Raw genomic sequence first — 22842 nt, forward strand, 5'->3', positions numbered from 1 at the left:
TCTTTCTTTCTTTCTTTCTTTCTTTCTTTCTTTCTTTCTTTCTTTCTTTCTTTCTTTCTTTCTTTCTTTCTTTTTGTTGTATCTTACAGCTGTATTTGGAACTGTAAAATGTAATGTACATCCTGTCTGTCTGAGATAACATCTTTTTTTTTCTTAATTGCATTTAAATTATATCCTGTATCTTCTCTTTTTTTAAATAGGTAAAAATAAGTGACTAAAGAAGCATATCTGGGAGTCATCTAACATGTTGAGGAGAAGATTTGATTGCCGAAGTATTTCAGGCTTGATAACTACAACTCCTCAAACTCCAATGAAAATGGAAAACTTTAATAATTTTTATACACTTACATCTAAAGAGCTGGGAAGGTAAGGAAATTTTATAATGTATTTGCTGTTTAAATTCGTATTTTGGATTTCTGGGTCTATAGTTCTATAAAATTCACTTGATCGTTTTAAAAAATGATTAGAAAGAAAATCATCATCTCTGCTATTATTATAAGGGTGTAGTCTTAACTGACTTGGAAATCAAATCTGTAGAAAATTAGTGAGCTTATATGATATATCCCACCTAGATTCAGAGCCCCAATAGGAGGTCAGGGTTCTTCTTTGAGGCTGTGCATGGCAACAGGAAGCTTAGGGCTCTGCCATTTCCAAACTTTGTGACCTCAATTAAATTTCTGTACCTCTTAGTACTATAATTTCCTCATCTGAGAAGTGGGGATGAAGATAATTGTATCTACCTTCTATGGTTGTTATGAGGATTAAATTAGTTAATATTTGTGAAGTATTTAGTAGAATGCTATCAATTTTTGTTAAAAGTTTTTTAAATTCCTAGGATATTGTGCTGGGCTAAAAAAATAGAGCGTCTCCTCCTCTTTTTTCCTAAATTAAACAAAAAGAATTAACTCATATTTGATAATACAATTCTGTATGATGAAGAATGCATGTTCTGTAAGTAAAATCCTGTACTTACACTAATACTGATCTGTTTTGGCCTAACCAGAGTGTTAAGGCCAAGGGGTGACCTGACATTATAAGACCATTTAGCACTACCATTTAAATATATATGGAAGTTGTAAAAAAATGCTAAGTTATTTATTATATGTTCAGCATCTTTGAACTTAAATGATGTTTAACAAAGAGTAGAAAGATGGTGATCTGTTTCTATCTTTAGTTTGATTTTAGTTCTGGAGGCAGATGTTTGCTTATCTTGAAATGGTTTACCAAGTCCGTGTTTGTACTGATAGATGTATGGTAAGATAGTATGATTGATTTTTATATTTGAAAATCTCAATGTGAAAATAAAAGTTGACTGAACCATGAAAAGAATTCTGTTTTTGGTGATCTTTTACATGAAAGGTAACAACAAGTCCTAGACTTGTTAGATGTTGGATGCAGCCTTTCATTTGCAAATAAGGGTGATAATATATACTTCATTAGACTAAGAGCTAAATATGAAAGCATTTTTCATAATTCCTGGCATATTTATTTATTTAATTTTATGTGCAAAATATCTGGTGTTTTAATGGTGTATTGAAAGATACAGTTTTTCAAGCCCTCCAGAATGTTTCTAAGAAATTGTTTAATTCTAAATCTGTAATTATTTCTTTTTTTTTTTTTTAAAGATTTTATTTATTTATTTTGGCAGAGAGAGAGACAGCGAGAGAGGGAACACAAGCAGGGGTAGTGGGAGAGGGAGAAGCAGGCTTCCCGCTGAGCAGGGAGCCCGATGTGGGACTCGATCCCAGGACCCTGGGATCATGACCTGAGCCGAAGGCAGACGCTTAACGACTGAGCCACCCAGGCGCCCCTGTAATTATTTCTCTTTGCATCATAACAGGAGTCAGTTTCTTTTAGTTGCTTATATCTCACATGGAATAGTTATAGAATCTTTGCACTGGAAGGATTTCGGTGGTCAGCGGTCTTCTAATATAATTCTTTATGCAACAGTCTTTCCAATAATTTTCCTGACAAGCTGTTTATCTAGCTTCAATTTGAATGCTGCAGCGATGGGGAACTCATTTACCTCAAAATGTGTCTGTTCCATTTTGTGGGTGCCTCTTAGGCACAGAAGGTTCTCTGTTCTGCTAACATCTACCCAATAGACATAGTTCTTCTTTTGTAGCTGCATGTAATATTATTATAATAAATATAATAAATCCTTCAGAGATCTGAATATGGTTAAACACTGCCAGTTTCCTTAAATGCTCATCTTACGACCTAATTTCCAGACAGCCATCTTTGATCTAGTTACGTTCTTCTGGACCACTCTGCATTTTTCATTGTCAGTCTTAAAATAAGAAGGCCTAGAGTGGACACAGTTTGGTCAATATCTTAACATCTAGACTATCATAAAGCTTTATTGAGGTAGCTTAAGATTCTCTTAGGAGTTTTCTTTCCTTTTTTTTTTTTTAAAAAACAGCTATGTCAAATATGCCATATATAGTATATTAGTAAAAAACAGATTAAACTGGAAGTCGGTTGACCTGTCTTTACTCTGGATCTAAAGTTGTGTCATATACTTAGTTGTGTGGTTTCCTTTTCATTAAGATGACTCCAAGTTTCTTCTATTTGAAAAAATGTTTGAAAACTGCTTTGAACAGGTAACTGAATATGAAAAGCCTTGAACAGTATGCACAATAAAGGGTATTCTTTCCCATATTTCTAAGTTACTATTTTGATGGGTAAATGTACATACGTTTATTAAATTAACTTTGCAAAATAGGGATATCACGTGGCTTGAAAGTCTATAAAATATTTTTTTCCTTTGGGAGTTTTGGAGAACTTAAACTTTGAGGAGGACACTATTAGTAATTCTAAATGGTTTTATAAATGAGGTACTATCATAAATAACAAGCATAAACTTGAATCAGGTATATTTTTTAACATTTTAGAGCAAAAACGATAGAATGTGATTAAAACAAGTTCAGTTTGCTAATATCCCATCTTCTAATATCTTTAGGAAAGAGACCTAACATTATTCTTTAAATTGATGTGGGCTAATGAGTCCTGTGGTAAATACTGATATTTCTAATTAGTAAAACTTGATCAGTTGAAATCATGATCTTTCACGACCAATAACTTCCTTTAAGTTCTTCCAATATTGTTACCAATTTTAATATGCAGAACTAATGCAAAATGAAAATTAGGATCATAATATTGTTTCTTCTGAGGCTTTACATTTTAAGTATGTAAACATAATTCTACCATGTGGTGAATTACAAAGTTCTTTGTAAATCAAGTTGATTTTTCTGAATCACCTGTTTTTTTTTTAATTCATTTTAAGATGTTAGTATTTAAGAATTTATTTTCCTTTAGCAGACTAAAAGAAAATATGTAAAAGTTAACAGTTCATTTTAGACTATTCTCAAAAAACTTTGCATTGTTCCTGTTTTTTAACATGTTGGGCAAGTTTTTTTTCCACCCCTCCCCCAACCGAGGCAAGGTTCCTTAGGACTTCTTGTGGTTAGAAGGGTGAGGCAGATGCAGAAATAAACGTAGCTTCCTTTGTGGCTTACCCTCCCCCACCCTTCACATTTTATTGTCTATTCTAGAATGCAGAACACTAACTACTAGACCTTTTCACTGCTGGGAAATCTAGTCAGTTTTGCATTTTTAGGGTATGAATTAAGTATTATTGTTAAGGGTTTTTAATTTTCTTAAATGTTTCTGTTAAATTTGATACAGGAACATAATGTATAAAAGATTATTTTTCATACTTCTAAACCACAATTAGCATTTTAGAATGGGAAACAAATACTTTTTTCTTCCTAAGTCATCTGATAATTATGGTAATTAACAGTATATAAATGAATATATATGTAAAATGTTATTGGAATCTTAAAAAAGCTTTAAAAATATAAATGCTTTAAGCACAGGACGCAAAATAAGACAGTATATGGTATTGTAGTAGGTGCATAACTCTTGCATTCATTCAACAGGTATTTAAGTTCCTGTTACGTGTTACCAAAGCGTAGATTTTATAATAACTGTAGTAATTAGGACAGACAGGATCTCTGCCCTCATGGGGCTTTTACTTAGTCGTAAATACTGACAGATAAATAATTACCAATATCATTTGGTCACCTTTGTACTAGATTAATGAGTTCTGTACTTGTTTTAAGAAAGCCTTGTAAGAATACATGAAAGAATTTAGATAAAAAGGTGTTACTAGTTAATTTTGCTCGTTGTTCCTGAGAAAATTCTGGCTTGCCAATTGTAAAATTACAGCAGAATTTAATTGTCACAATTGGTAGTATAAACTTTTTTTTTACAGATGCACAATTGTCTTGGCTAACTAGTGTCTGTTTACTAAGTTTTACAAGGTGAATTTCTTCATAAAACTCAAAATTTCCTTTCTGTTTTAGACACGTTTTCACTTCTAAATCTAAGTGAGAATTGGCAGAAGTGAGTTGTACTTCTTAAAAAAAAAACTATCTTAAAGGAAGGAATTGTTTTGTAGTGGTTAGAAGAGAAAGCTAGGAATTCACATTCCATAGTTCAATTCTTGGCACTACGATTCCATATATGACCTTTCAGGAATCATTTAATCTTAGTCTGATTCAATTTATCCAGTATAAAATCTATAAACATGGGTGGCTTGAATACAAAGTAGAGACTGATGACCTTTTTGTGTGCTCATTGAAATGCATTGATCTGCATTGCTTTTGCGTACAGTGAAAAAGTATCTTATAGTTTAAGTTAGACATTTCAGATCTTAAAGGAAAGGTCTTCCTAAGAATCAGGTTTGTGCATGCAAATTTATTGAGTTGATGTAGTTTTGATAAATGTAGAAGAGTCAAATTATAGCTTGGTCACCTTTTTTTTTTGGTATTAGCTATACTTTTTCAGCTTGGTTTCCAGTGCTTTTCACTGGCACCGATATTGAAGAAATTTGGAAAATAAAGAGTAGGAATCTTTGTCATCCTGACCCTTGAGAATAGCAAGTAAAATACAATCAGGCAATTTATTTTGTCCCCTACCCCCACCCCAAATACCAAGTTTTCCTTGCCAAGCACCTGATATTCTGTGTTAGAAGTCGAATTGGGGAAAGAAGAGTTGTGGAACAAAAGTTCTTCTCTAAAGACCCTTTATTTATACCTCATTTGTTAGTATCTATAAAGTAATTTGAGCCTTAAGATACAGGTTCTTAATTTTAGATCCCTTGGACTCAGGTTTAGAAGGTTTATAGATGGGCTTTGAAATCTGAAAACCCTCTGGAATTGTATGTAAAGCTTTCTATTTAAGGGTATGTGTACATTTTTCTGGGTAGGCAGTCAGTAGCCTTTATTAGTTTCTTAAAGTAGTCTTACTCAAAATAGCTTTAGGTCTTTGGGGAAACTAGATTTTAGGCAAATATAGGCTTAGAGTACACATTTTGCCTGTGTCTTTTTAAGTTTTGGCTGAGATGCTAAGCACTTCTATTGGAAAGAGCTAAACATATACTTATTCCTAAAACGATAAACATGACCTTAATAGGTAGCTGTTGATAACTATTAATTTTCTTAGTTGATCGTGAAGTTATCTCTGGATACTCTCCATAGGACACATATACCTTTGATATCTGTTACAGGCTTCATAGACCACTGGGCAATATTAAGAGATTTACTGGTAAAACAACTGCTAAATTAATGATAGAAAACTTCAAAGATTGTCAAAAGTGGTGTTGAAAGGCAAAGTGATTACACTAATAAAATTAAATGTCAAATACTCATTTTTGCATTCATTTTAATTTTTTGTTTTAGAAGGAAGCTATTTTGATTAGAGAGTTAGTGTGCTACTCTATTAAGGGTACAGTCTTTGGAAATAGACCAAGATATATATACTCTCTGGTGTCTGCAAAATGGAATATCACTTACTATATAGGATTATTACAATATTTAAACCCAAAAATTTATATCAAGAGTATGGCATGGAGTTAGTATGAAGATGAGATCTCCCCCTACAATGATGATGTATTATATTAATAGTGATAAACAAATATAATTCTGTCTTATCCTGTTATTACATTTGCCATTTTCATTTTTATGTGATAGTACTATAAATTTTATAAAAGTACATGTAGTATTTGATTCAGTTAAGAGAACATAGATAAGTTCCTGATAGCATAGTTGTTTGAAAGGATTAACTCTTAAGTTCAAGTTATAACTGTGTCTGTATTATACTAATATTGTTCTTTATGCAAACATTAAAATTGATTGTCCTCATTTTTCCCCCAGAGGAAAATTTGCTGTGGTTAGACAGTGTATATCAAAATCTACTGGCCAAGAATATGCTGCAAAATTTCTAAAAAAGAGAAGAAGAGGGCAGGATTGTCGAGCAGAGATTCTACATGAAATTGCCATACTTGAATTGGCAAAGTCTTGTCCTCATGTAATTAATCTTCATGAAGTCTATGAAAATGCCAGTGAAATCATTTTGATACTGGAATAGTAAGTATACACTTTAATAAATTTAAGTAAATTTATTGTACTTATTTTAATTGGTGGGATAAGGTGACTTGAAATATCAAGAACAGGAGTGATGAAAGTATGACAAGAACTTGTAAAGATTTCTGTTGATAAAATATTAGAAAGACATAGTGTATATTCGAATATTTTCACACACAAAAACTAATTAAACCACACACACACAAAATGAATGACAACACAACATTTGGGGGATGTGGTAAAATAAGTAAACTTTCATTGCTTTATAGGATAGAAAGTTGATGAGTTTTTGTGCAAAACTATCTGATGGATAAATAGAATTGAAATCATTTACATATTTTATCCATCTATTTGAAAAACACATCCAAGGAAATGACTCATGGAGAGTAGAAGGGTGAATTTGCATGAAGGTGAAGGTATGCCTACCACATTGTTTTTTTTTTTTTAAAGACTTTATTTATTTATTTGACAGAGAGAGACACAGCGAGAGAGGGAACACAAGCAGGGAGAGTGGGAGAGGGAGAAGCAGGCTTCCTGCGGAGCAGGGAGCCTGATGCAGGGCTTGATCCCAGGACCTGGGATCATGACCTGAGCCGAAGGCAGACGCTTAACGACTGAGCCACCCAGGAGCCCCTGCCTACCACATTGTTTCTTGAAGAAACACATTTATTTAGTATTGTGTAACATGTGAAAAACTGTTTGGAATTATAGCAATAAGAAATAAAATGTATCTCTTCTCACAAGTCATTGAAAAGCTGAAAACACCCAAATATTCAACATTTCATCAGGTTAAGCATGAGGAGGGGGTAGAGCATGGTTAAGCCAACTGGCTTGTTAACCAGTATATTCACATGTGACTCTAAAATAGTACTTTTATTGAGTGACAGTCTGACACATTTATTGTATGTATGTAAAATGTGTTTGAATATCTGCAATGGTTGGAAGAGATTAGCTAAATTTATGTTCAGTATGCTTTAAGCTCTGATAGTTTTTTATAAAAGAAATCTATTTCATAATAAACTAAAGAAATTAAGTATTCATTTTAGAAAAAATGCATTATAAATATAATAATCCTTTTTAGTGGTTAAACTGCATCATTGCTTTTTTGAATTTAAAAGTATATTAGCCTAATTTTAGTATTCGGTTATTTTAAGGATGAAGAGGTTTATTTATATATTTATAAAAAATCAATATATTTTTGTACCAGGAAATTTGATTGCCTGGAATCAGCTTCTAAATATGAAAATGCTTATTTTGCAAAATGTTAAACTGACCAATAGTTCATTTAAAAATGAATACTATTTACATTTCCCATAATACCAACATACCAATTAAGGTATATTATAGCACCTTCAAAATAAATTAGAATTGTAGAAATACCCACAGTACTACCAACATGACTTCATTTTTCATACATTTTGTGATTGATCGGATTCTTCACCTAACCTTTAAAAAATTAGCTACTTGTGGGCGCCTGGGTGGCTCAGTTGGTTAAGCGACTGCCTTCGGCTCAGGTCATGATCCTGGAGTCCCTGGATCGAGTCCCGCATCGGGCCCCCTGCTCGGCGGGGAGTCTGCTTCTCCCTCTCCCACTCCCCGTTTGTGTTCCCTCTCTCGCTGTGTCTTTCTCTGTCAAATAAATAAATAAAAAATCTTTAAAAAAAAAAAAAATTAGCTACTTGTATGACACTGCATGTTTGAAGTATGTGAAAATTAGCTAACATTTTTCAAACACAGTAATGGAATACTAGTTTTGGAGGGTAAATAAATAGGAGCATTGACTACTTTTCATAAAATTTTCTTTGGGGGGTTTATCTAAATAGCAGCAACAAGATATATCAAAACATTTTGACACATTTAACGGTTGGACCTTGTCCATACTCCGAACATTGATTCAGGCACCCTACCCAGTAAACTGAATTCTGTAAGCGCAGGACTGTACCTCATGGCTGAAGTGTAGCAAGCACTCAATAAATGTGTAGATGGATTAAAACAATTTCTTACTAGAACAACTAAGACCTACTAAAATTTATTACTAGAACTTTTGTTTAATTACCGTTCCTATCATTTTCGGGGTGGCATTGTCACATCAGATAATCTCAAAGGTAAAAATTTGGTCAGACAGGCTTAGTTGTTTTATATGGTGAAAACAAAACAGTGGGATCTTTTACTCTAATAAACAATTACCAATCTGATCCCCTCCTCAAACCATCATACGTACTTTTCTTCTTTGACTTTTTTATTACAAAATTTCAAATCTACAGAGAAGGTGAAAGAACAATACAATTGACATACTCTTTCGTTTGATTTACCAATTGTTGACATTTTACCACATGTACTGAACCATTTGAAAGAGGGTATATACACATAGGTTTGCATGACAGTGTAATTATACTAAAGTACTATTATCACACACACACACAACATATATACAAATACATAAGCAAATGAATGCAAACGCTCCCAAGTTTCTAAGTTTGTTGGTTGATGTCCCATCAGGGGGCAAATTCTTCTAACAGAGAAGAGATATACCTGAATATACCTTCCAACGCAATGATAATGATATAGGTGTCTTTCTGACTATAGAGGCATTTTTTTCTTCTCACTAGTCACTGCTCTTGGGTGGCTTGTTTTAACAAAGCATCTGCCTGTCTACTACTCACTGCTTCCATTTATGCTTCTAGTTTCTGCTAACTTCTGCCGTCTGCTTCTTGTGTTATCTGTTCTTTCCTCCTCTTAGCTCCCCATTTTCCATTTCCCATAGCTCTACCTACATCCCTCTTTTATGGGAAAAATGGCAATCCTACAAAAGACATTAGTCAGCTTGCCAAACTGAAAAGAAGAGACAATCTGATTAGCTGGCAATCATAATAATTGTTTCATTTTGTTATTGAAACAGACAAAAGCCCTTAGGATACTTTTCCTGGTTACAAAAGTAATACCTATGTATTGTGTTAAATTTAGAGGATGTAGAAGATAGAAATCATATGTAAATTGTGGTAACTTTTATGGCATATTCCTATATTTTAGAATTATTCTTATTTTTTGGTCTGTGTCTATGTACCTTTAGAAACAAAATTTTGAGTTTGGGAGTACTCTATTGTAACTCTCTTTTTTCACTTAAGAATATGTTGTGTGCATTTTTATATGCATAATATAATGTTTCTAAAAATGAATTTTAATTTAGCGAAGACTTTTTAAATTGCCTTTAAAAATCAGAGTTCAGTAAGAAGCTCCCAAATTCAGAAAAGCTAGATGTTCGCTAGGCTTGGAATTAAAATTTGTTGACTCATTATTATAATAGTTAATATTTACTGAATATTTACCATGTGTCAGACACTGTGATAAATATTTATAGATCTGCTTTGATCTCTAAAACATCTATTATGTCCAATAATTTATATGGTTTATCTAATTTAATTCTTAAAACAATCCAGTGAAGCAGGAGCTGTTGTTATTCATCATGTATCATTGTGTTACAGTAAAGGAAACAGAGGCAACATTTTGTCCCAATTTATGCAGCTAGTTAGCAGCAGAGCCATAATGGAACCCAGGCAGTCTTGAATTTCAGTAGGTACCCCTATAAGCAAACTGCTGTCTTATCTCTTATGTCCTAGGCACCAGGGAGTGCTTCACATTCTTTTTCTTAGTTTGTTTTCTTATATTTTTTGAATTTTTGAATTAATGGAGGGTTCTGGTTGTTGAATTAAATTTGGTGAATGTGAGCTACATGGACTGAATTTTGTATTGGCAGAGAGGAGAAGACCGCATTTGTGAGCAGCTCAAATTAGTCACTGGCTTCTTAAAAACCATCATTCCTGCCTGTTCTAGTCCTTCAGTCATTCTACTCCATCTCACTTTTACACCCTGGATTTTCATATCTTAATAGTGGTTGTAAATCCATATTTTATACAGTTTTCTTATATTTCAAATTATTTTGTCTAGTTTCTTATCAAATAATTCTTGTTGAGCACAGGACTCATTCTAAGAATCTAAAGCATCATCTCTTCATTTTCTTACTTTATGATTGCATTAGTAATATTATCTGCAATATCTTTGCAGGAATATTTAGACCACTTTCTGTTTTAAGAGGATTTGTTTCATTAAAAAATGTAACCAGAAAGGGAAGGAGTGAGGGTGTCATTGGCAATCTGGCCTGGGAAGTCCAGTCCCTCTTCCCTCAGGAGACCTTGAGCAGGGCTGTGCAAGTAAACATCTGACCTGCAGACCAAGGGACTACCAAGGGCAGTCTATATATAACTATTCATAAAGATTAATTTATTTTGTAGGTGAGCATGAATTTTTAATATTGTCTTCCTATATGTTATTTTCAAGTTTGGTTCTACAAGTTTTATAGCAAACTAACTTTTTAATACTCAGATTGTCTTTACCGTGATACCTTGAGACAGGTATTAGTTTTTTATGAATTTTCTTGGAGTTTCAGGAGTTAGGGGAAGTTGAAGTGTCAGTATAATTGGAGTTTTCACAAGTATTCCTTACCAGCTGTCCCACACAGTTTTCTCTGGAATATGGTAAAGTGCAAAGCAGCAAATCTCTGCATCCTCTAACTGGCACAGATTAGTAGAGATGGCTTAGTTATACGTTATATCTGCAATGTAAAGGGTCAGTCCTGTGACTTTCAGTGTAGGACTGAAATTTACCATCATTATTTTTTCTTCTTCTAGTCCTAATACATATGACACGCTTCTTCCTCTTGACAACCAATGAGACTTCTGCATTTCAGTTTCAGCCACTCTGAAGAATGACTGCCTATTTATTCATTCATTCAACACTTTTACTGAACACTTTCTACATGCCAGACACTGTCCTACTTTACCATATAAAATATGCTTTACTTGGGATATTCTTAAACATACCTTATAAATTTATTGAATAACCACCTAGATTTTTTTTGCATTTTTTAGATTTAGCCCTCAAAAAAAAAAAATCTATTGAATTCAGTGATTTTGATTCAGTTTTACAGATGGGGAAAGCCAAATAAGTGACTGATCCTAAGCTATATTGCTGGTAAATAACAGATTTGGGATTTATATTTATATTGTTTGATTCCAAACCTAGGGACTTCTTTCTATGCCTTTGTCAACATTCTTTAGATTTTCAGTTCTTTTAAAAAAATTAATAAAAGATTTGTGAAGCTGCAATACAGGATATTGGTTAAGAATGCAGATTTTCACCCATATCATACTGCTTCAGATTCTGGTTCCCCGTTTACCATGTGACCTTGTACAAGTAGCTTAACCTCTTTGTACTTGTTTCTTTATCAGTAAAATGGAAATAATAACTACCTACCCACATGGTTGTCATGAGAATCAAAAGAGATGATATTTATATCTATATATAAATGAATAAAATGAGCAGAGTTCAGAGTATTAGCTATTATTTTTATTGCATTGTTAAAGCAGACTATAATATTCTTGAATTGTAAAGCAATTTAGTTTTATTTATTATACAAGTATTGGTACTCAAAATTTGAAATATTCTTGTCATTTACTTTCTTCCTTAAAGATCTCTCTCACCCTCCCCTCCCCCAATTTCTTAAGTATATGTATCGATATAGAGAGACTAAAGTTTAGATAGCTTTGTCTTTTATTTAACAGTTACACAGTATTTAAAAGTTGTCATTTTTAGGTCAATGATTTTTCAAGTTTCTATTTGAATTTCATTTCAGTGCTGCAGGTGGAGAAATTTTCAACTTGTGTTTACCTGAGCTGGCTGAAATGGTTTCTGAAAATGACATTATCAGACTCATTAAACAAATACTTGAAGGAGTTTGTTATCTACATCAGAATAACATTGTTCACCTTGATTTAAAGGTAATGTAACATGATTTTATGTAACACAACATCTTTGTTCCTTCTGCTCTTGGGATGCATAATTGCAAGCTGGTATTGGTAGGAAGCAACAGTCAGATCATGCCCCTCTGTACTGCAATGGTGCAGTCTTTGTTTACCCGTGTGCTACAGGGACTGAATTTTGTATTGGCAGAGAGGAGAAGACCGCATGTATGAGCAGCTCAAATTAATCACTGGGTTCTTAAAAACCATCATTCCTCCATGTTCTAATCCTTCAGTCATTCTACTCCATCTCACTCTTACACACTGGATTTTCTCATCTTGTAAAATGGTCCTACCTCTAAATACTTTAGTCTGATCTCCATCTCTGAAGATAACCTCTCCTAGGCCTCATTTCTTTGCTCCCATTATATTCATTCATCTTTACCTTGAGACTTTTAGTCTTTTGGTTCTTCTTTTTTTTTGCCCCCCCCCCCCCCCCGAGCATTCAGGCCACTTACTCCTCAAACCCTGAAATACCACTTTAGCCTCTTATATTATTATCCTTTCTCCACAGCCATCCAAAATTTCAATCACTCTGTCTCTCATTTTTGAACATTGGACTCTTCTCTTTCTCTACACTTTCTCTGTTGCATGATCCTTTGTCCTTTCCTATCACTTTCACAATAATGATGATTTCCAGTTCTCTTACCTATAGCCCAGGCTTCTCTCCTAAACTCCAAATTATTTTCTCCAACTGTAGATTAGATACCATTGGGATATCTTGTAGAAACTTTAAAATGTACATGTCTCAAACTAGACTTACTTTTTCTCTTTATCTTATCCCATTTTTCAAAAGAAAAAGAAAATCTGTTCATCTCTGTGGGTCCCCCCCATGGAGGAGGGGTAGTACTTACTATCTAATAGCCCTGCCATGTCCCTTACAAATAAGATATTTGAAAAATAACAATATCATTAATATCAGGATAATCATGCCCCCACAAACTTCCTGTTGGGTTTTTTTTCCTGCTAAGGACAAACTAGTCATGTGTATTATGTAACACCACGCAGCATTTGCAGTCAGGGATGGCAAATAAACTTGGCTTTATATATCCTAAAGCCTGTGATTGACAATAGATCTAATTACCCTTGCCTCCTCTTCTTTAATCTCTCTGTGATTTAATAATAAACAAGCATGGGTTTTCCCAAAGCTAGATTTATGATTCTTCTCGCAGACTTTGGGAGCAGCACCTTGGCAGCTATATGGGTTATGACAGTGGCAGGGAGTTTTGTAATTGACCTCAGGCCTTTGCTTTGTAAAGCAAAGTCACATAGTTCTGGGAAGCAATGGCTGAAACCTTCCATACATCCGTATCTCTTATTGTCTAAGCTAAAAACCTGGCAACAGTCAGACCCAGAACCATCATACTCTACTGGACCATTTTCTGTTTCTGGAAATGTATACTTTTTTATTCCTTCATTCCTTCTTTCATGCTGTTCCCTAGAGTGCCTTTCTAACTGACATACTCCTATTTATCCTATAAGGTTCAGCTTAAATATCATCTCTACAGTAAAAGCTTCTTAAACTTTATAATAGGCAGAATTAAATAGTCTTTATTACTGAGTATATCTCAGTCAATTAATCAATCCAAATATTCATCTAACTTTTTTGTCCAAACTAAGAATCGTCTGAGTATATTTTTAACTTTATTTATCATTGAGTGTAAAGCATTTCCTAAATAAGTAGTTCAGCAGATGTTTGGTGAATGACTCAATGAAATGGGTAATAGCTAAACACTTAATTTACCTCCAATCTGAGACTAGTATTCTTTTATTGTTGTATATTACTTACCATTTCTTATTATGCTTTATTTAGCCACAGAATATATTATTGAGCAGCATATACCCTCTTGGAGATATAAAAATTGTAGATTTTGGAATGTCTCGAAAAATAGGGAATGCTTGTGAACTTCGGGAAATCATGGGAACGCCAGAATACTTAGGTAAGAATTTCTTTTTATTTTCTACACCATTTTGAAATTTTTTTTTTTTAAGGTTTTATTTATTTGCGAGAGAGAGAATGAGAGACAGAGAGCATGAGAGGGAGGAGAGTCAGAGAGAGAAGCAGACTCCCTGCCGAGCAGGGAGCCTGATGTGGGACTCGATCCCAGGACTCCAGGATCATGACCTGAGCCGAAGGTAGTCGCTTAACCAACTGAGCCACCCAGGCGCCCCAACCATTTTGAAATTTATCAACTAAATGATACCTCTATAAAACTATATTTTAGAGCATGTAATTCCAGGATATATTTAGTTCAGGTATTTTAATGCATTGAAATTTGGTTATGACACATCTAAATGTGAACTTTAGCATACATAGGATTATTGAGACATTCACAACAATTCATAGGACATTGGTCATATAAGTCCAAAAGTTAATGTTTGTGTGTAAAAGCTTTGTACATAAAGAAGAATGGGTAAAGGGGAAATTAGGGAACAGGAGAAAAAAGAGGAAAACAGAGAGTCACGTGGTCCATTATTGCCTTTGAAGCCTGGCTGTTGGCTAGAGTGCCAACATTTCTACTTCTGTCCTGGTCCCAACTCTGAAACTGTTTACAATATACATTATCTTCAGTTTTGCAAGAATTGTTAGCAGGACTGCTTGCTCTTCGTTGCTGCTGTGTTAAAAATGTGAGGATTGTAAAAGGAGGATTTTGAAGAAAAAAGATGCCAAAAAGATCCTATGATTAGATAATACAGGGATATTGTACTATATCAACGAATTAGATGATGCAGATGAAAAAAATTTTAAGTTCTATAAAGCAGCACATAAGTTTAAAGTATTTTAGGGGTGCCTAGGTGGCTCATTCGGTTAAGTGTCTGCCTTCGGCTCAGGTCATGATCCCAGGACCCTGGGATCGAGCCCTGTGTCGGGTTCCCTGCTCAGCAGAGAGCCTGCTTCTCCCTCTCCCTCTGCCTGCCACTCTGCCTCCTTGTGCTCTCTCTCTCTCTGTCAAATAAAGAAATAAAATCATAAAAAAAAGAAGTATCTTAAGTTATAGTAAGAATCTTTTTACGCTTTTTTGTTGTTGCTCATATTGATATCCCCATGTGAGCATTGAAAAGATACAACTAAACAGAACAGGTGCTTCTCAGCAAGACGGCTGAATTTCCTGAAATGAAAACAAAGCAAATTATTAACTTTTGAATGCTAATGGGGGCTATAATGTTCTAGAATAAATGATTGTAATTATAGATAACACAGCTCACAGAAGTGTGTGTCAGGTTGTAGATTGTGTGACAGACAGAAACTGACAAATATATATGACTCAAAGTCTTCATTAATAAAAACATTAGGCTGTAGGAAACAATTTCTCTTTGGAGAAATTATGAAACTGCTGTGAAATAACAAAGTTATTATTCAAGCATAAATTCTAATTTGGACTCTACTAATTTGAAATTTGTGATAATGTTTACAAAATATAGAAAATTTATTTTGCACTTAAAAAACTGGTGGGGAAGGAAAAGGGGGGAAACTAATTGCATAGGAATTTAGGTTTTTGATAGTTTAAGAGGGATATTTAATCTACTTGAAAATTTAAAGCACTTCTAGAAAGCATAATTTGTTCATTATGTTATTATAAATACATATGATTCTCTTTACCCTGAAAAGAAAAACTTAAATTAGTATAATAAAATAACACAAGCTAACTCTTAACATAGAGTAATAAAACTAAAATTTTTAAAAGGATTCTAGTGTCTAAAATTTTACTTCATAATTATTTTTCCTAAGATTGATCTTAATTAAAAAAACCCCAAAAACCCTACATAGCTACTGGTTACTCCAAGAATATTATTTGTGCTTTCGAACCATCTGGTTATACAATTTGCTCAACATTAGATATGTTTAAATGTCTAATCACAGGGTAATTAATACTATGCTAAATTTCTATTAATTTGATGTTACTAGGTCTTTAAAATTAAAACCAGTTTTAATTTATTATAAAATAATTTTCATGTTTTTAAATTTGTCAGTACTGAATTTGAATTTTATTTTTGCTTTCAGCTCCAGAAATCCTGAACTATGATCCTATTACCACAGCAACAGATATGTGGTAAGATTTTGCTAGTTACCTAAATGCTTTTATTATGTGCTGGGTAGTATATATCCTAGGGTTCTTTGATTCCAAATGTAAATAATAAGGCTTTCTATAAAAGGTTTTTTTTCAAGTATGATTACTATGCCACAAGAAGACATTTACTTGTCCATTCTTTTTAAGTAATACTTTGGCTGTGAGCCAAAGGTACAGAAATAAATAGGAAAATCCCTTTCCTGAAGGAATAAAAAACCAAAATAGTTGTAGTACTGTCCGTCGTGTTCTGTAATAAGGTAAAATACTTAATGAGCATGGAGGAAGCAGCAGACAAGCACCAGATGTAAGAATCTGATCTAGGTCTGGAAGAACTAGGAAGGTATTTGCTACGCAGAAAAATGAGGTCAGGTTCATGCAAAAGTTTAGTTTTATTTGTGGTATCTCTAGGGTATTGTGAGTTTTTGTCACAAGCAAAATGATATTTTGAATATCAGATATCATAGGGAATAAAACTGGAATTCCTACTGGAACTTTAGTTGGGACCACAATGGGGGCTGACTCCACAGACCACGTGGAAGAGTTTAGACTTATTCTCTGTGTTCCATGTAACTGTAGTTGGCTTGCCAAGGAAAAATGTCCTTGGCTAAATAAGTGGGAAACATGTACTGTATGTGTTGTATTTTTCTGGCACCTGAGTACCAGACTTGTCATTAATATATTTAAGTGTGAAAAGTTTTGCAATGAAAAAAATCTGCCTGCCCAACTTTGTGCTTTGCCAAACTTGCTGACTCTATTTGCACAGAACTCCTGTTTATGTCTCACAGATCATTACTGTGTCATTGACACCATTTAGGAAATGCTGCCCTTCGAGCAGCTTTGTGTACTCAATAACAGGTGTCTGAGTGAAGGGCAGACTATAGATATCAGGATATGTATTTTATACATTATATTTATAATTATGTAACACACATGCATTCCCCTCATGTTCTTTTTCTGTGAGACAGACTTTGAGATAACACAGTTATTTTAGTTTTAATAATATAGGAAGTTTGAAAAGCAATTTAAGTCTGTAGATTAACTGTACAAGTTTTGAGGACAAGAATATGTTGAGTATCAGTTTTACTTTATATAAATGTTTTCAGATTAACATGCGTTTTAAGTTCCCCTCTTGTCCCTTATTTGTTTTTCAGGAATATTGGCATAATAGCATATATGTTGTTAACTCATACATCTCCATTTGTGGGAGAAGATAATCAAGAAACATACCTCAATATTTCTCAAGTTAATGTAGATTATTCAGAAGAAATTTTTTCATCAGTTTCACAGCTGGCCACAGACTTTATCCAGAGGCTTTTAGTAAAAAATCCAGAGTAAGTTATAACATTAATTTGTTTAAGTGCTGTTACAAAATGGATAATATATGTTTGTTGAGAAAAGATACATTCTAAAACAGTATACAGTTATTAGAAATATGCTCTCAAGTTTCAGATAAAATGGGAAGAGAGGTGGTGTAAGAGATCATTACATAACAAATTGGTAACTTCAAACATAGAAAATAGATAAAACATACAACAGGAAATTTTGGATTAAAGAGAAGATTTGGGTTATTTCTCTCTCAACCTGCTACTAAACCCTGAAATTCCCTACAATAATTACAAATAGGTTTACAATACACATGGCTGGCTATGATAGGCTTTGTTATGAATAATTTATAGACAAGTAATTATAGTTATGTGGTAAGTATAAATTACTGATTGTCAGATCTTTAAGGGTCAGATGCTCTTTGACCACCTGCAAAAAAAGGAACTTGAAACTATCGCTTAGGACTCAGGTTTCTCATTGGCAACTTCAGAGCAGGAAAAGAAAAGCTGACCTCCCTTTTCTTTACTCAGATCAGCCCCATTTACTTTAAAATGGCCTGGCTATACTTAATGCAGAAGCTGTGATATAGTGCCTTGGGCTTGGATCCTGGTTTTGTTACTTGTCAGGTCTTTTATCTCTGACAATTACTTAATCTCCTGGAGGACTCAGTTTCTTATCTGTTTAAGGAAAAAGAACTCACAGGTTTGTTAATTATTCTGTTGGCTTAATGCAAGTCCAAACAAATTCTCACTGGCCATATTTTGGACATGAATGGTTATTTAGTAGTGGTAGTAAAAATACTTCTGATTATAAGCAGTTTTCATTTTCATTTTTACTTAGATTCTAAAATTTCTAAAATGAGCACATTCATTTTCTTATAAAAAAATGAACATAATTTCTAAAATGAACACATTAATTTTTTGGTAATCAGAAAACAATGAAATTAAAATGATCATAAAAAATGAATTTAAGGGACACCTGGGTGGCTCAGTCAGTTAAGTGTCTGCCTTTGGCTCAGGTCATGATCCAGGATTGAGTCCCGCATCTCGCTCCTTGCTCGGCGGGGAGCCTCCTTCTCCCTCTGCCTCCCACTTCCCCTTCTTGTGTTCTATCTCTGACAAATAAAATCTTTAAAAAAATGAAGTCGAAGCCTAAGAAAGCATATGTTCTAATAGAAATGGTGGTTGTGTTAAGGTTGGAGTTCTGACTATAAATAGATATTTTCTTAACTTTTGACATACTGTGATATTTGACCATATTATTTTCAAAAGAGAAAACAAAATGTAAAAATTCAAAATATTGGATAAACATCATTCAAGAGCAGACTTTATTTTCAAGATTTAACAGTATTGCTTTTAAGAACACAATAATAAAGATTATAAAATATATGTATTTTTTTCAGAGTTTTTATACCCAAGAGCTTTTATAATTTTACTAATTTTTATTTGTGAGGCTAACATATGTTCTCAAGCTTTTTGACTAGATAGTATCATCCATAAGGTCCATGATAAAATGAATTTCCAGCACATGTCAGTATTAAAGAAACTCTAGGTACTCCAGTCTTTGTATTGTTATTCTCTTCTGTACTATTAGTATGTGTTATTTTCATAATAAATTAAGAAAATAAGTCTATTGTATATCAAACTGCAGGCATTTCCAGCTTGATTTTTAGTTCTAAATTTTCACTTGATGCTTTCTTTCAAAGGAAAAGACCAACAGCAGAAATCTGCCTGTCTCATTCTTGGCTACAGCAGTGGGACTTTGGAAGCTTATTTCACCCTGAAGAAACTTGCAGTTCCTCTCAAAGTCAAGATCATTCATTAAGGTCCTCTGAAGACAAAACTTCTAAATCCTCTTGTAATGGAACTTGTAGTGATCGAGAAGACAAAGAGAATATTCCAGAGGATAGCAGCGTGGTTTCTAAAAGATTTCGCTTTGATAATTCATTGCCCAATCCCCATGAACTTGTTTCAGATTTGCTGTGTTAGCACTTTTCTCTTTGAGTTATTTGGACTGAATTTGGAATTTGGAATCTACTCCAATGTGAGGTTGTAGTTTGTAGCTTCATTTATGGCTTGTTTATATTGTAAATGCACTTTTGCATAGGAGAGTTTAGGGAAGTGTTTTGATGCTACATTACTAGCTACCAGTATAATTTCATTTCCTGTTCTGAGATCCTAACTGCAGAGAAGAAATATTTAAATATATGACAAAAGATAAAGTTGTGCATGTGAGTTTACATGTTAGGGAAATAATTCAAGTTCAGATGGGTTTTTCAAAATGTTTTACAGATAAGGAAAACAGTGATTAGGGTTATGTTATGGTTGAAATAAACTGAACAAAATGAAGACATTTGAATTTAATAGGTTCTCTAAGCTAAGTCCTATACCATGCCTCTATTGACAAAATTTTGGTAGGATAATAGTGTCAAGTTTAAGAAGACTATGTCCTATTTTATAGGTGCTCAAGGGATTTTTTACATTTGAAAATATTTCAATCACAAATATTTTGAAACTGCCTACAATTTCCAGGATATATGGTCTGCTATATGAGACAGGTCCTTTAACCAGAGCAAAGAGGGAGTTAGAAACCTGATTAGGAATACTCTATACGAGTTGGAGCAGAAAAAAGAGCAGCGTGGCATCATTTTTTAACTCAAATGTCTTTTGTCCTCTCTCAACGTTCTTCAGATTTAATAAGGTCTGAAAGATGGAGAATTAGATGGTACACAAGTGTAGAGGATTTTCATCTTCCAGAATTTCTGGAGTAGAAGAGACTTAAATAAAACTGAATGTGCTCTATTTTGGGTGGCCAAACATATTTATTATTTGAGTATAGGACAAAATGCTGCCTGATTTTGGCAACTTAGAGAATTTTAGATGTTTTCTGAGTCTTAGGATATAAGCCAGTCATTCAGAGTTCTAAAAGTGTGCATAAAAAAATATCACAGCCCAGTAAGTCTATTAACTCAGGGCCAGAGTCTGTGACAGCAAGGTGAACGTGATCATAAAACCTGATGACATCACGCTCTTCTCAAGTGCTTTTATAGAATTCCAGTGAGTGACGAGGCTCAGCAGAAGGCAATCTGCCAGGTGGCCTTTAATGGTCTTTTGCTGGGACCAATCTAAGTAAGATTCGAAGGTCAGCAGAGTGGCTGATGACTGTTTTGCTAATAGAGGGAAATTTACTTTTTTGGTTATCTTTGATGACTTTGCACCTGGTTACTATTAAAGATTCATGTTAGGATCATTGTAACCTCATTACCATGTTACTACATTAAAAGAAATTATATTTTGACCAAAAAAAATTCTTGAGTTCCCCCCTTGAATTATATATTACTCTAAACCTTTAACTTTCTGAAATCTGGTAAAATTCCAAATAACTTAAAACTGTTTTTAATAGCCATCTGTTCACTTTATTTGGCTGAGTGGCGACTTCCTTTTAAATCTTCAGCATTTCTTAAAGGAAAAGTTATTTCTACTTGTGTGTGCATATGTGTATATGTATAGGCTATGTATTTATGTATAGATAGATAAAATATAGTCTTTAGACAACCTTCTCTTAGAGATTCTTTGCTCTACTATATTGTGTTCAACTCAGGTGCCAAAGGAGCTCTCTTCTTAGGACATGTAAATATACATTTAAATTCTTTAAGAAGTAGTTTGTTGTTCAATAAACTAGCCATTGCAGAAGCTACATTGGGCTCTTGTATATCTAAAACTGAGTTTTTTCTAAATTGTTGATTGTCCATTTATTTGCCTTCCATATTAAGCTAATGCAGGTAAAGCTTGGTAAGCCATTGGTGGAAGAGGATTTTTACAAAAGATCATATTTTATTTTTAAATTTCTAGAGGAATTATGCCATAGTAAAAATTAAAAATAAAGAAATGTTTGAATTTGAAATTATAAGCTAATTCTTAAAAAATATTTTATACCAGTTTTCTTTTAGTCTGAGGAATCTTAAAATAGTTCATATGCTGCCCCTTAGTTAACAGAATACACAAAGTTGTAAATTTCCATACCTTTTTCCCTAACAATTTTTATCGTAAAAAAGTAACAAGTAGTTGCACAAACAGTATAAAAATTCAGTTTTTTCATAAAAGTGAATTTAAATATTTTCACTGTTTGAAATGTGAAAATTAAACCAGTATTTAGAGAGAACTCAACAAATGACTCAATTCTTTTTCTCTCAAGATTGAAAACAAGCATCTATCAAAAGTAGGTGATATACCTCATTAAAGTAGGAATTTTAGCCCCTCTGAGGTGAACCAGATGTCTTAACACTTAAACACATCTGAAAATTAATGTTAAATTGTGATGAGTTTATAAAGTTTAATAACTTTGCTTTTTGGATAGATAGGATTAAAAAATAAAGTATAGATGACAGTTACAATTGTCATTTTAATTTTTTTCTCCACAGTCAAGTTAACTCTGAGCAGTAAAATTATAGTGGCACTTTAAGGATGTAAGCAGTGTGTGTTCTGTAGTCTGTAATGAGATAAGGCACCTGTGCCAGACTGTATTTCAATACATTGCTTCCTTTAAAGCAAGTTGTTTAAAAAAAAGTCAACTGATTAATGATATAATTGATTTTCATCCTGGCACAAGTTATTTCTTTCGTTTGGGATGGGTTGCTAATAGCTGACGGACCATACTTGGAATAGCCTTGCTCTAAGCAGCATTTATAAATTGATATTTTATAACTGTTTACATTTCTTCTGTTTATTTTTGAATTTCCATTTTTATATCTGTCTTAAAAACTTGTCTTTATTCATTGTTGTGTAAACAACTGTACTTCAATTTCAAATTGTATTAAAATTAAGTTATCTGACCTCCAATTTGGAGAAATAGTATAAATTTATAATTTTATGAGTTTAAAGAATTTTAAATTCTAATTGTAAATTTCACACAAATTCCAACTGCCCCCATCTTTCATTAAATAATCATGTTGCTTAAACATGTTGACTGACATTATTATGAATACCCCAGTAAAAAAAAAAAAAACATATCAATTTAATGATCCTTTTGGTTAAAAATTAAAAAGCATTTTTTTACATCTGTGATTGTCTTTTGCTTTAAAGTATTTCTAAGTTTGTTTTTCTTAAAAGCAAACCTCCTTGCCTGAAGGTTCTAGCCTTGACACGTCATCTTTGAACTCCCTTTTCA

The 22842-nt window shown here is 33.3% G+C and overlaps 1 protein-coding gene across 1 annotated transcript in view; it reads left to right on the top strand.

Moving 5' to 3' along the window:
* The window catches only part of STK17B (serine/threonine kinase 17b), a 31653-nt gene extending 9020 nt beyond the window's left edge, over positions 1–22633 (top strand). Inside the window, exons 2-8 of the mRNA XM_035007496.1 lie at positions 201–366; positions 6219–6431; positions 12118–12262; positions 14097–14223; positions 16287–16335; positions 17505–17684; positions 19382–22633. Of these exons, the coding sequence (XP_034863387.1) occupies positions 245–366; positions 6219–6431; positions 12118–12262; positions 14097–14223; positions 16287–16335; positions 17505–17684; positions 19382–19664 (1119 nt within the window). The 5' untranslated portion in view covers positions 201–244 and the 3' untranslated portion in view covers positions 19665–22633. The remainder of the gene's footprint in view (positions 1–200; positions 367–6218; positions 6432–12117; positions 12263–14096; positions 14224–16286; positions 16336–17504; positions 17685–19381) is intronic.
* Positions 22634–22842: the final 209 nt, after the last annotated feature.

This window comes from Mirounga leonina, unplaced genomic scaffold (assembly GCF_011800145.1).
Source record: "Mirounga leonina isolate KUSES-001 unplaced genomic scaffold, KU_Mleo_1.0 Mir_151, whole genome shotgun sequence".
Lineage (NCBI taxonomy): Eukaryota > Metazoa > Chordata > Mammalia > Carnivora > Phocidae > Mirounga > Mirounga leonina.